The sequence below is a fragment of the Rana temporaria genome, chromosome 3 (genome assembly GCF_905171775.1).
Source record: "Rana temporaria chromosome 3, aRanTem1.1, whole genome shotgun sequence".
Classification (NCBI taxonomy): domain Eukaryota; kingdom Metazoa; phylum Chordata; class Amphibia; order Anura; family Ranidae; genus Rana; species Rana temporaria.
The window spans coordinates 99,856,606-99,870,515 of record NC_053491.1 but is presented as its reverse complement, the minus strand read 5'-3'; the positions used below and the strand labels follow the sequence as shown (position 1 = coordinate 99,870,515).

The 13,910-nt window shown below is 45.3% G+C and overlaps 1 protein-coding gene and 1 non-coding gene across 2 annotated transcripts in view; both read left to right on the top strand.

The window, feature by feature from the left end:
• Positions 1 to 979: 979 nt before the first annotated feature.
• Positions 980 to 1,086, top strand: LOC120934127. Its single transcript, XR_005748279.1, has one exon. It is a non-coding gene; the product is annotated as a U6 spliceosomal RNA (small nuclear RNA).
• A 3,053-nt stretch (positions 1,087 to 4,139) lies between these two features.
• Positions 4,140 to 13,910, top strand: part of CIB2 (calcium and integrin binding family member 2) — a 40,569-nt gene continuing 30,798 nt past the window's right edge. Inside the window, exon 1 of the mRNA XM_040343088.1 lies at positions 4,140 to 4,501. Coding sequence (XP_040199022.1) covers positions 4,451 to 4,501 — 51 coding nt within the window. The 5' untranslated portion in view covers positions 4,140 to 4,450. The remainder of the gene's footprint in view (positions 4,502 to 13,910) is intronic.

Genomic DNA, 13,910 nt, shown 5'->3' with positions numbered 1-13,910 from the left:
GACAGGAGGTCAGAGGCTGCAGGGGGAGGGGCAGGAGGTCAGATGCTGTGGATGGGGGAACAAGAGGTCAGAGGCTGCGGAGGTCAGGGGCTGCAGGGGGGGGCAGGAGGTCAGATGCTGTGGAGGGAGAACAGGAGGTCAGAGGCTGTGGAGGGCAGGAGGTCAGATGCTGTGGAGGGGGGAATAGGAGGTCAGAGGCTGCGGCGGTATGGGGCTGCAGGGGGGGGGAAGGAGGTCAGATGCTGTGGTGTGGAGGGGGGAGCAGGAGGTCAGATGCTACGGAGGGGGGAACAGCAGGTCAGAGGCTGCAGAGGGGGGGGCTCCAGGGAGGGGATGTAGGAAGTGGCACAGGCTGCACACGCCAGACTAGACCTCACCTCAGTGAGCGGCACACATTTTAAAAATGGCGAGCTTGGCGCCGTCGTGTCACAGCGCATGCGCCCGCCTTTCCGAAACTTGTCGAGCGTGTACGGGCTTTCCTGAGCACAGCTAGGTTCGGATCTGCGCTGACGAATGCGCAGATGCATGTCGGCCGGCTTGGCCGCAGCCATATTTGTTTCCAGGAGCAGCCAAGCAGCCGGCCCGCCGGGATTTTTCCCGGTATCCCGGTGGGCCAGTCCGGCCCTGCTTGTCCTGACCGCCCCCTTGCATAGCAATTTACTGGGAAAATAAATGTGCTGCTGTTTCACCTCCCCCAGCTCTCTGTCTCAATCCAGAGCACTAAATGTCATTTCTGTCTGCTGCCTTGTTCTTCTGCTATCAGCATGAATCACTTTTCACAAGTTTACCAGACACCAAGGGAAAATGGTGATGGAGAGGGAGCTCCAGCTGATTGACAGCCTCAACTCTGTTTCTGTGAGCTGTGTGTCCCTTCCCTCCAATCAGCTCTCAGAGCTCTCCTCACTGAGCTCTGCAGAGTGTCATTTCAGCTCTCCATCCCCTTTCTTCTGAGCTCTCAGACAACCTTAAAAAATGCTGCGTCCTCGCTTCGGCAGGACATATACTAAAATTGGAACGATACAGAGAAGATTAGCATGGCCCCTGCGCAAGGATGACACGCAAATTCGTGAAGCGTTCCATATAAAAAAAAAATAAAAAAAATGCTGCACGTGTGTGGCTGCAGATAAACAGGTACAACTTATGTAGGAGGATTTGTTTTATCTCTGTGTATCACCTGAGGCCAGCCACTTCACAAGGTCTATGCAAGGCTTTACAACCACTTTAATCGATCTCAGTGCTGTAAGAAGAAAATAAATAGCATCTGCATCCCTGTTGGCATGCAAGAAACCATCTCATCAAACATGAAATTGCAGGGGTTGACAGTAGTTTGACTTCAAGCTCAGCACAGACTTCCTAGAAAAGTAATAAAGTGGAAGTTTAGGCTAAATATAAGTCTACAATTAAAACACTGCTGCCCCCCCCCCCTCCCCTTACCTATGCTGTATATTGTCTGTAAAAGAGATGTGTGTAAGTACCTTTTCTTGGATCCGGCCACATGATGCAGAAGCTCAGTGTCAGGGAACGTTTAAAGCGGAGGTTCACACAAAAAGTGAACCTCCACTTTTTGGATCCCTCCCCCATCTCCGGTGACACATTTGGCACCTTTCAGGGGGGAGGGGGGTGCAGATACCTGTCTGAGGTATTTGCACTACTTCTGGGTCTGATCCCTGCGGGGAATCCAGCCTGTGATGTCAAACCCCCCCCCCCCCCCGCTGTCTTCTGGGAAACACTGTTCCCAGGAGAGAGAGGGGACCAGTGATGGCGCGCCACGATCCTCGCGCATGCGCAGTAGGGAATCGGGCAGTGAAGCCGTCAGGCTTCACTTCCTGATTTCCTCACCGAGGATGGCGGCGGAAGCAGCCGAGGACCAGAAACTAGGGTGACCACGTGTCCCGGATTGCCCGGGACAGTGCCGCATTTTGCAGGTCTGTCCTGGGCACATTCATTCCAGGACAATACAGTGTCCCAGAATGAAACTGACACAGCCACCCCCCCCGGGCCAATCTGATGCCCCCAAAAAAGGCCGCCACTTCACCACTTTACTCACTGACAGTACTTGTCCTGGCTGGGAATACCTGGAGAACACAATCCCGTCCCCTGCTTGTGATTGGAGAAATCTTAAATCCCGCCTCTTGTGTCCAATCACTGTGCTGTGATTCGTTACAGCACAAGCTGATTTTTGGGGAGGGAGGGAGGGTGTCCCTGAATGGTAGTTTGGAAATGTGGTCACCCTACCAAGAACTGGATGTTCCCAGGCGGCCCGCAATTGTGGTCGGCAAAGGCAGAACAGGGGGATGCCTTTGTAAACAGGGCATTCCCCTATTCTGCCTAGTAAAACTGTCACTGATGGCTGTTCCCCCGTGATCTGGAACGGTCATCAGTGACGTGTCGGGTGTAGCCACACACCCTAACAGGGCTAATTTCCACTGGCGTTTTTACAGCCACTTTTTTTAGCCTTTTTTACAGCTTAAAAACGCATGTCCATGTTTATTTTGTAAAAAAAAAAAAACATTTTTTTTTTTTTGTGAGCGTTTTTGCGCGTTTTGAGCATTTTTTAATTTCTGGCGTTTTTACAGCTCTATTGCTGGAGCCACAGAACGCCCTGGTCCCACGTTTTTTTTACAGCTCAAAAACGCCTATGCCATTTGCAGCTCAAAAACGCCTATGTGGGCATGATGCCATAGAATAACATGGACAGGCGTTTTTAAGCTGTAAAAAACGCTCAGAAAAGTGGCTGTAAAAACGCCAGTGAAAATGAAGCCTAAGAATTACTCCCTAGTACTGACTTAACCCCTGCAGCGCCACCTAGTAGTTAACCCCTTCACTGCCAGGGTCATTTTTACAGTAATGAGTGCATTTTTATAGCACTGATCACTGTAAAATGACAATGGTCCCAAAAATGTGTCAAAAGTGTCTGCCATAAAATCGCAGTCACAATAATAATTGCTGATCGCTGCCATTACTAGTAACAAAAAAATAATAATAATAATGCCATAAAACTATCCCATATTTTGTAGCTGCTATAACTATAACTTTTGCGCAAACCAATCAATAAATATTTTTTTTTACCAAAACTATGTAGAAGAATACATATCGGCCTAAACTGAGAAAATAATATGTTTGTTTATATATTTTTGGGGGATATTTATTATAGCAAAAAGTAAACAATATTGCATTTTTTTCAAAATTGACACTCTATTTTTGTTTATAGTGCAAAAAATAAAAACCACAGAGGTGATCAAATACCACCAAAAGAAAGATCTATTTGTGGGAAAAAAAAGTACGTCAATTTTGTTTGGGAGCCATGTCGCACGACCGCGCCATTGTCTGTTAAATCGACGCAGTGCCGAATCGCAAAAAGTGGCCTGGTCTTTGACCAGCAAAATGGTCCAGGGCTTAAAGCGGATCTCCACTCTAAAGTGGAGTCCCGCTGATCGGCACCCTCCCCCCCTCCGGTGTCACATTTGACACCTTTCAGGGGGGAGGGGGGTGCAGATACCTGTCTACAGACAGGTATCTGCACCCACTTCCGGCCCTACGATACGGGCAAAGGACGGGTTTTTTCTCCGCTTCCCGTCCGTCCCCCGTTGTATGCTGGGAACACTCGGCTCCCAGCACACAGCGGGAGCCAATCGGCGGGCGCAGCGCGACTCGCACATGCGCCGTAGGGAACCGGGCAGTGAAGCCGGAGCGCTTCACTTCCTGGTTCCCTCACCTTGGATGGAGGGGGGAGCAGCAGGGTGACGAGCGATCGGCTCGTCATCTGCTGCGATCACCGCTGGACTCCAGGACAGGTAAGTGTCCTTATATTAAAAGTCAGCAGCTGCAGTATTTGTAGCTGCTGGCTTTTAATATATTTGTTTAGTGGCACATCCGCTTTAAGTGGTTAAAAACAATAAATAACAAAACAATTCAATTACAAAGTGTATATGTAGCAATGTATATATTTTTTTAGATTTTGATAAACTCAACATCTAAAAAAATGCAACTTTGTAACATCGATTCACACACTATTTATCTCAGCAGAACCCTGGAATTAGTCCTGGCATTGGGGTTAGGACTGGTCAGCTGCTCTGTGATTGCTCTGCGCCATCTAGTGGCCTGTGACAGAAGTGCTGATCTGTAACAATTCAGAGGGAGTGTCTTGTCCTCACTGATGAACTGAGCAGCACATAGAACATGCACAGACATCCTGGAGACTGCAAGCTGCTGGCAGAGGAGCATCAAGGAGAATTCCGAGAAATCCACACACCATTCTCAACTATCTCATCTACAACCCAGTGGATGCTTCTGAAATCTGACACTGAATCTCATCTCTCCTTTTACCAAGTACCCTGATGTCCCTGTGTGCCCCATCTGCCTCCTTGTAAATGCCAATGCATACACTAGATATCCCAGCTGCCTCTCCCTGTGTAATGCATTTCAGGAGAGCAAAGATCCCTTATTTAACATGGGAAATAAGCAAACTATTTTTACTGATGAACAGCTAGATGCTTACCAGGTAAGGACCAGAAAGTGTCATTAATGTATTGGTGTGTGCTATAGTCTCATATACCTGTTATATTTGTATTGGTGTGTCTGTTATATTTGTATTGGTGTGTGCTATAGTATTATATACCTGTTATATTTGTATTGGTGTGTGCTATAGTCTCATATACCTGTTATATTTGTATTGGTGTGTCTGTTATATTTGTATTGGTGTGTGCTATAGTATTATATACCTGTTATATTTGTATTGGTGTGTGCTATATTCTCTTATACCTGTCATTACTATAAATCCATTATTATTCACAGAGAATAGATAGTATGAGAGAACTCTTGTGGATGATTGTATTGGTCCATTGGCTGTTGATTATCATCAGTGTTTATAGACAGGACATTACTATTGTAGTTGTATAACACTTGTATTACACTCTGGATTATCATTGTAGTTGTATAATACTTGTATTACACTGTGGATTATTATTGTAGTTGTATAACACTTGTATTACACTCTGGATTATCGTTGTAGTTGTGTAACACTTGTATAACACTCTGGATTATCATTGTAGTTGTATAATACTTGTATTACACTGTGGATTATTATTGTAGTTGTATAACACTTGTATTACACTCTGGATTATTATTGTAGTTGTGTAACACATGTATAACACTCTGGATTATCATTGTAGTTGTATAATACTTGTATTACACTCTGGATTATTATTGTAGTTGTGTAACACTTGTATTACACTCTGGATTATCATTGTAGTTGTGTAACACTTGTATTACACTCTGGATTATTATTGTAGTTGTATAACACTTGTATCACACTCTGGATTGTCATTGTAGTTGTGTAACACTTGTATTCCACTCTAGATTATCATTGTAGTTGTGTAACACTTGTATTCCACTCTAGATTATCATTGTAGTTGTGTTACACTTGTATCACACTCTGGATTATCATTGTAGTTGTGTAAGGCCCCGTACACACGAGAGGATCTATCCGCTGGTATTTATCCGGGGATCAGTTCCAGCGGATATATCCTGTGGTGTGTACGGCCCAGCGGATATTTATCCGCGGATATTTTTCGGGCCGATGGATTTCCAGCGGATAAAAATTTCTTAGCATGCTAAGAAATCTATCCGCTGGAATCCTGTCCAGCGGATTGATCCGGTGGTCTGTACAGACTCACCGGATCAATCCGTCTGATCCCCTCCCTCGCATGCGTCGTAATGATTCGACGCATGCGTGGGAAGTCTTTACCTTCCAGCGTCGCGCACGTCGCCGTGTCATCATCGCGGCGACGGCGCGACACGTCACCGCGGATGGATTCCGCGCGGATTTCGATCTGATGGTTAGTACAACCATCAGATCAAAATCCGCCAGAGGATTTATCCGCGGGAACGGTCCGGAGGACCGTTTCCAGCGGATAATCCTCTCGTGTGTACGGGGCCTAACACTTGTATTACACTCTGGATAATTCATTATAGAACACTCAGCTTCTTGTGACAGTTATTTAGCATATTTCTGCATGGATGAAATATTACAGCGTAGAAAGATACTGATGTGCACAATTCTCTGTATATATATATAAAAAGGTACCATAAATAATAATAAGCTCATGTGTACGCAGTGACCTGTGTCCATAGCATCCATTAAGTTGTTGTTGTTGATGTACACACATTATAAACATAGCATTGACAGGAAATGAGATCTTACTGTTGTATGACTCACACACAGCGCTCATTAGCTTGGTCTTTGACATCATAATGCATGACATCCTCTTTAAAGGAGATTATTCTGATTGTAGGTGGGTTATGTGAATGGAAGGCAGTCATTGGCCCTGGTATCACCCCACCTGGCACTAAGGAATGGGTACTCTGGGCTACAGTAGAAAGATAGACGGGCCCCATATGTAAGATAATGGACTGGATTGAACAGTATAAGGCTGGTATTATGGTTTGATGGCTGTAAAATTAATGGCGGTTTGTAAGACTGGGAAATGGTACTGATGGAAGGACAATAACCAAGGATTCGTTTTATAGAATGTTCTATGTAATTTGTTGGCTGTCTAACATGATAACATCTGGCACACATCCCATGCCATCCAAGCCCACATTCAGTATATAATTGCTTAGAGGCCAGGCATATAAATGGCAGGAACAAGATAACAATTCATGGTGAATATATAAAGAGCACGGCCTGCAGCAAATCTTTCATTGCAAGTGTCAGCCCAGGAAGAGGCCTAGTGGGACTCATGTGGAAGCACTGCAGAGGTGATTATTTCATCAGGAAAAAGGAGAAAATAAAGATATTACACTAAACAAATAGGTCAGTGACACTAAACTCTGGTTTAAAAAAATGTAATAATCGTTTCAATTATGTATTCATAATTAGAAAAACTGCCTTCTAGTGTTATTATTATACAGGATTTATATAGCGCCAACAGTTTGCTCAGCATCAGCCTCCATCCAAAAAAAATTTGTGATCTGACTTCCTGTTAGAGGGTGGCTACATTTGTTCTCCATGGTCCCACTCACAGGCGTGTGCAGGGGGTGTGCCTGGGCACACCCTAATCGCTATGTGCGATGCCAATTTCACCTACTGCTTGGGCTTCCCCCCTCTTGTTGCCCCCCTCTGCCCTGCAGTGCTGCTGGCTTCCCTCCTCTCCTCTCCCCCCGGCTGCTGCAGGATATGTTTCAGGAGGAAGATGAAGTAAATGTGATTTACTGACCCCTTCCTTTTATATATGAACACACTCACTCACTGTGTCCATTCACAACTGAAGCATAGTAAACTGTGGTTTACTATGTTTCCGTTTGTGAATGAACACTAAGCTGCTCAGCACAGAGCACTTCCCATTTATTCACTGTCCAGTGCAGCTGAGGCTGCAGAGAAAGGCATGTGTGTTTGAGCTTTGGGGTGCACACCTATAGTTCCACTGTATGTAGGAACATAGCCACCCTCCTTTTTCTGTTCCTGAGATGGACTTTGGGATGTGTAGTGTGCACACCACCACAACTGATGTGCCCTGCTTGTTCCGATCAAATGGAAAAACAGTGGTGTATTTAGCTGTTTGGCTGGTGTTCCAGTGTAATTCAGCAGAAAAAGATATTGGCTAGGTTGGGATTTTTTATGGCTAAAACGCTGAGGGACTATTACCCACATTACTATTTTGTAATTCAGTTTGGCTTTAAAGCGGAGGTCCGTCGATTTTATTATTTTTTTATTATGACTTTTAAAAGAAGGACACTCACTACCTGTTCAGCGCGCCCATGATGTCGGCACCCGAAGCCGATCTATCGCTCGGTTCTCGGGTGCTGCCGCCTCCATCTTCGGTAAGGGAATGAGGAAGTGAAGCCTTGTGGTTCCCTACTGCACATGTGTGACTCACGCTGCGCGATTTGAATGGTCCCTTCTGTCTTCTGGGACCTGTGTGTCTCCCAGAATACAGCGCAAGGGGGGTTGGCGTAGATACCTGCAGATAATGCGGCTATCTATGTCCGGAAGTGGGAGAAAATACCTGTATTAAACAGGTATCTGCTGCCCCCTCCCCCCTGAAAGGTGGAAAATGGGACACCGGAGGGGGGGAGGGTTCTGAAAAGCGGCGGTTCCATTTTTGGGTGGAACTCCGCTTTAAGTATTGCTATTGGGGTTGGGGTAGAGGCGGCACAGGGCAGAGATCTAAAAGGAATTAGTCACATTTTTTGCCATATTTAGAGTGTAAAATAAAACATGGTTGTCAAATGTGGCAGGGGATACTAAACCCAGAACCCTGAATTCACTATATCTGATCTCCCACAGTACACAGAACATGAAAATGCAACTATTTTAATAAATATAAACTGCTAAATACGCTTTCTCATCAGCAGTCTTATAAATTCTATCAATGTCCAGCCGAGCACTGAATAAAGTTTGTAGGAGGAATTTTCGTTCTCCTTGGACTGTCCTAGGAGGCTGCATGACCCCGACTTTCTGTCTGGACAGTGCTGATTGGCCCTGTGCTGATCACATGCACTCACCCAAAAAATACAAACCAGACTAAGCATGTGCAGAGTGCCCCCAAGACTCTGTTCTATCATGAGATGGATTGGGTACTGTGGAAGAAGGGCAGGATCATACAGCCTTGTGTACACAATGCAGAGGATTAACCCCTTAGTTTCCACAGTAAATATAACAAGCATGCTTTACTGCATAAACAGACAGATTTTACTGTTGTGGGTTTAGTAACACTTTAAAGCGGAACTTCACCTTTTGGGTGGAGCTCCGCTTTAAGCTTTCTGTTCTCCATTAGTTTCTCTCCCTCATTTAGCTAACATGACCCCAGCGCTGACAGAGAGGGGCAGGGGAGGTGCAAAATAGGACATCTCTAGGTGCCCAACGTCCTCCCTATCAACCTATGGCTTCATTAGTTGTTAAGATGCCGATAGCTGGCCCGCACGGTACCCAAGGTTGTATTGCTACACAATAAAAACCTCCTGGCTTTGTGTAACAATAAAAGACAGGCTTGATCCACCTTCCAGTTTGTTGACATTTTTTAAGAAATTTGTGGCAATTTTTAGGCATTTTGCCAAGGCACCCCTGAAGAACCCTGGATAAAAAAAAGACTGGTTTAGGCCTGTATATGTAAAGCATTGGTTCATTTTAACCACTTGTTTGCCACTGTGATCCTCTGCAACAAATGTCGAACTTACTTCACTGAAACATACCAGCACCAACATCTACTGTTCCACTGTACTGTACTGTTAAAATGCTGGGAATAATTATTATCAACATGTCACTTTTATTACATGTCACCTGAAGAAATGAACACAAAATGTGGCTTTGGATATGTACAATTATGGCAGATGGTGCATGTGGACCTATAAGCTTTCCTTAGGCCTTGTAGAAGACCATAAGACTTATTTGGTCTTGAAGACCATAAGCCTTCTTTGGCCTTGAAGACCATAAGCCTTCTTTGGCCTTGAAGACCATAAGCCTTCTTTGGCCTTGAAGACCATAAGCCTTCTTTGGCCTTGAAGACCACAAGCCTTCTTTGGCCTTGAAGACCATAAGCCTTCTTTGGCCTTGAAGACCATAAGCCTTCTTTGGCCGTGTAGAAGACCATAAGCCTTCTTTGGCCTTGTAGAAGACCATAAGCCTTCTTTGGCCTTGTAGAAGACCATAAGCCTTCTTTGGCCTTGTAGAAGACCATAAGCCTTCTTTGGCCTTGTAGAAGACCATAAGCCTTCTTTGGCCTTGTAGAAGACCATAAGCCTTCTTTGGCCTTGTAGAAGACCATAAGCCTTCTATGGCCTTGTAGAAGGCATAAGCCTTGTAGAAGACATAAGCCTTCTTTGGCCTTTTAGAAGACCATAAGCCTTCTTTGGCCTTGTAGAAGACCATAAGCCTTCTTTGGCCTTGTAGAAGGCATAAGCCTTGTAGAAGACATAAGCCTTCTTTGGCCTTTTAGAAGACCATAAGCCTTCTTTGGCCTTGTAGAAGACATAAGCCTTCTTAAGCCTTGTAGAAGACAATAAGCCTTCTTAGGCCTTGTAGAAGACATAAGCCTTCTTAGGTCTTGTAGAAGACATAAGCCTTCTCAGGTCTTGTAGAAGACCTAAGCCTTCTCAGGTCTGGTAGAAGACATAAGCCTTTTCAAGTCTTGTAGAAGACATACGCCTTCTTAGGCCTTGTAGAAGACATAAGCCTTCTTAGGCCTGGTAGAAGACATAAGCCTTCTTAGGCCTTGTAGAAGACATAAGCCTTTTTAGGCCTCGTTGACACCTTTGCAGTTTACATTTTATAGGTGCATTTTGCATTTTTCAATGCACATTTTTGATCCATTAAAGCCTATGGAACCATGAACCAGAAAAAAAGTCCCTGGCCCTTTCCATAAAATGCACAGATGTGAACTACATCCGTAGGAAACCATATTAAATGGACTGTAGCGCGTTTCTGAAAAATGGAAAATGCACCAAAAAATTCATAGGTGTGAACCAGGCCTTATACTGGGTATATACTCTTTATATATCAGAGGGGAGAAAGGACAGATGGTTGCAGCCAGGAGGATGCTGTGTGTTTGGATAGCCATATATTTGTTTACTGACTGCCATCTTATCCTTAGCACAGGCTTGAATTATTCATTCCAGAGGCTCTAGAGAACAAACCTGGAACTCTAGACATTGATAACGTATCCTCCAGAACATTCTAACCAAGCTCTCTCCCCATCCCCCCAGTAGTCATTAACCCCGTAGCTGCCAGGCCTTGTACGTTTTGGAACATCGCACACAACACCAGCAATATCTGTCTCATTAATGACTCCAATGAAACGTGCTTAACTGTGCAGACAGGAAAGACTGAATCTAAATGAATAGAATGCATGCAGCTGTTATCACGTCACCGGTACCTGCAGTGCCATGTGGTGTTTTGGTATGCATACACTATAGCTATAAGGGGCCATCGTCTGAATATGTATGCATATTAAAAAGCTGTTTCTATATTTTGCTGAATTTAACAGGGTTAAGGTGCCATTTTTTTTTTTTATACTAACACAATAAAATGAAATAGATGCAGTTTGTGTGAATGCGGCCATTTATCTGCTTGCTCCAGGGTTAGCAGCTTTGTTCCATGCAAAAGTGAAGGGGGATTTTTCCCTTTTTTAAAGACATTACAATTATTTTTATGACACAAAGATTTTTTTTTTAAATGTGGCACCACTTAAAAATGATCAGATACCACTTTTAAAGGTTTACATATGGACAGTAAAAAAAAAAAAGAGAGATAGCTAAGGGACAGGCAAAGATTCACACAGGCGAATGCACACCCTTCAGTTTACTATGCTTCAGTGACGAATGGACACGTGAGCAATCTGTACTGATCGTTCACTGTGTTCATTCAGGAAAGAAGGGGGCCGGTATATATGGCATATGTTATGGTCCCCTCCCCACTCTCCATTTTAAAATCTATTCGCCTATGTGCATACAGCAGCTGACACGAGAGGAGGGAAGTTGACAGCTCTGCAGGGGAGGGGGACACACAGGTGGGACCAAAAAGGTGGGTGGGGGTGATCAGAGGAGTTGTGGCAAAAATACTAGAATCGATCCCCCCACAGCGCAGCAGGAGAAGCTTGCAGAGCTGTAGGGAGAGCCACAAGAGACTTAGTGTCAGCAATACGGCAGTGCAGCTGGCTTGGCAGGTGACCGGGCCCCACTTTTGAACTGATTGGGCCTGGTACAGGAGGGTTGGCTGTGCTACCTTATCTGCGGCCCTGTGCACCCCCCCCCTATATCCTGGTGCTCTAAGGTGGTTGCAGGCCCTACTAAGCCAAGATGGGGTGGGTGTGGGGCCAGTGGTCATACGGACAGCAGAGGTCATTTGATTACACTGCAGTCCAGTGCCTGTTTTTTCCTGCATATTTCTGCATATATCTGCATATATCCCCATATATTCTGCAGGCCTGGGTTGTCAAATGCCACAGCCGCAGCAGGAATTATACCCCCTGTTGCTTCTGATGGGTGTAACACCCACTAAATGTGACTGATTCAAGTGAATAGGGTTGCTCTTAAAGTAGGGTGACCAGACATCCCCAGTTTCAGGGGACAGTCCCCTGATTGAGGACACTGTCCCCAGACCAAGTCTGTCCCCGGTTTTGTCCCCAGATTGGATTTAATAGGGGGCAGGGGCAATTTCAAAGACTTAATTAAAACAAAAAGATTAGAATTACACCCCCCGCTCCGCCGTGCCTTTTAGCATGGGGGGTTGTATTTTTCCCATTATCTGTGCCCCTTTCTGATGATCATGTGCTGGTCGGAGCGGAGGGAATATTTCTTCAGTTTCGGGTGCATGCCCATTCAGCTTCCCTCGCATGTTCTTCTGCCTTGGCTCAAATCCTGGCCAGCCACCTGCCTATCTCCTTACCTTCCCTGGCAGAGTGATCTTCCTCCAGTAGTAGCCGGGGCCCGGAGAATAAGACCTAACAGGCTGTGAGGCGGCGACGGGCAGAGAGTCGCTGATTGTTGCCATTACTAGTAAGGAAAAAATATGTCCCCAGATTTCATTTAAAAAATCTGGTCACCTTATCTTAAAGCGCCCCACATCCACGTGCTGGTGCAGGACTCAAAGTCTTAAAACAGGCGGTGAAAAACAGCACCTCTTCACTGCCTGTCAAATGCTCTCTGAAGAGCGATATAAACACAGATCGTTCTTAAGAGATCAAAGCACATGTGAATAAAAGGTAAAACAAAATGCACTACATAGTGTGAGGGGTTTAGGGTGACTTCTCTATCTATGGAGGAGCAACTGAGCCACCCCTGGTCAGTAGCATTGTCTGGGGAGGGTAGCGTTAGATGGATTGGTAGATTTAGATGGACTTTAAATAACTGATTAACAATCACCCTTTGGGTTGCTTTTGCTGATCCTCGTGTTAGTAAAAGTTTGGTGAATGATGATTCGTGCTTTTCAGTCCATTACAGCGTGATGAATGTGCTATCTCCATTACGAACGCTAGTTTTACCAGAACGAGCGCTCCCATCTCATACTTGATTCTGAGCATGTGTGGTTTTTTTCCCCCTCAGAAAAGCATACACACGACCGGTTTTCCAGACAGGAAAAAGTCAGCCGGGAGTCCCGACGGGAAAAAAGAAAGCCGGCTCTTTTTTTTTTCCGGCAGTTTTCTGGAAAACTGCGATGGAGCATACACACGGCAGGTTTTCCCCGCCAAAAGCTCTCACGGCAGTTTTTCCGATGGGAAAACCGGTCGTGTGTACGAGACTTAAGTCTTACTTTGCTTGATGCAAGGTAAGGGACTTTCATTATAGAAAGTACTCCATGGGACACATTCTGTCCCTCCATTAGCCTGGTCTTGGCCAAGTACTGAAGGTCAGATTTATCATGGGACAAATCTTGGCCATTCTGTTTCAGAGACCTGTAGCTTCTCATTCTCTGGTTAGGATCTTTGTTTAAGGCAAAGCTCACATCGCTCCTCCTGTCCAATCTCCTGTTTCCTCTTGACACCAAAATTGGTTTCTCTTGGCTCTACAGAAGCAACCTTTCAAACCTATTAGGAATTTTCTATTGCCTGACCTTACACGTTGTTATGTGGGTCTGTTGACATTGTTGCTGAACTGCCTACTCCTTAGTTGAACTGCTTTTGGACAGTCCCAGTCATATTTTAAAGAGTCTGTGTCCTGTGATTTTTGACTTACAAGTAAAATCTGTTTCCTGGAATACAGTCCAGGCCACAGGTCACTTCCCTTCATTCTTATCAGGGCCGATCCTAGGCAGGGTGCACAGGGTACATTGCACCCAGGCGCCTGCAGAGGTGGGGGCGTCGAAGTGCCAGAGTTCTCCCCTCCCTCCTTCTCTCCTTGTTTGTGTCCGTCCAGAACTAGTGTTCTGAACATAGGTGTGTCTGTCCAGAACTGATGTGTGAGCATAGGGCAGCCCG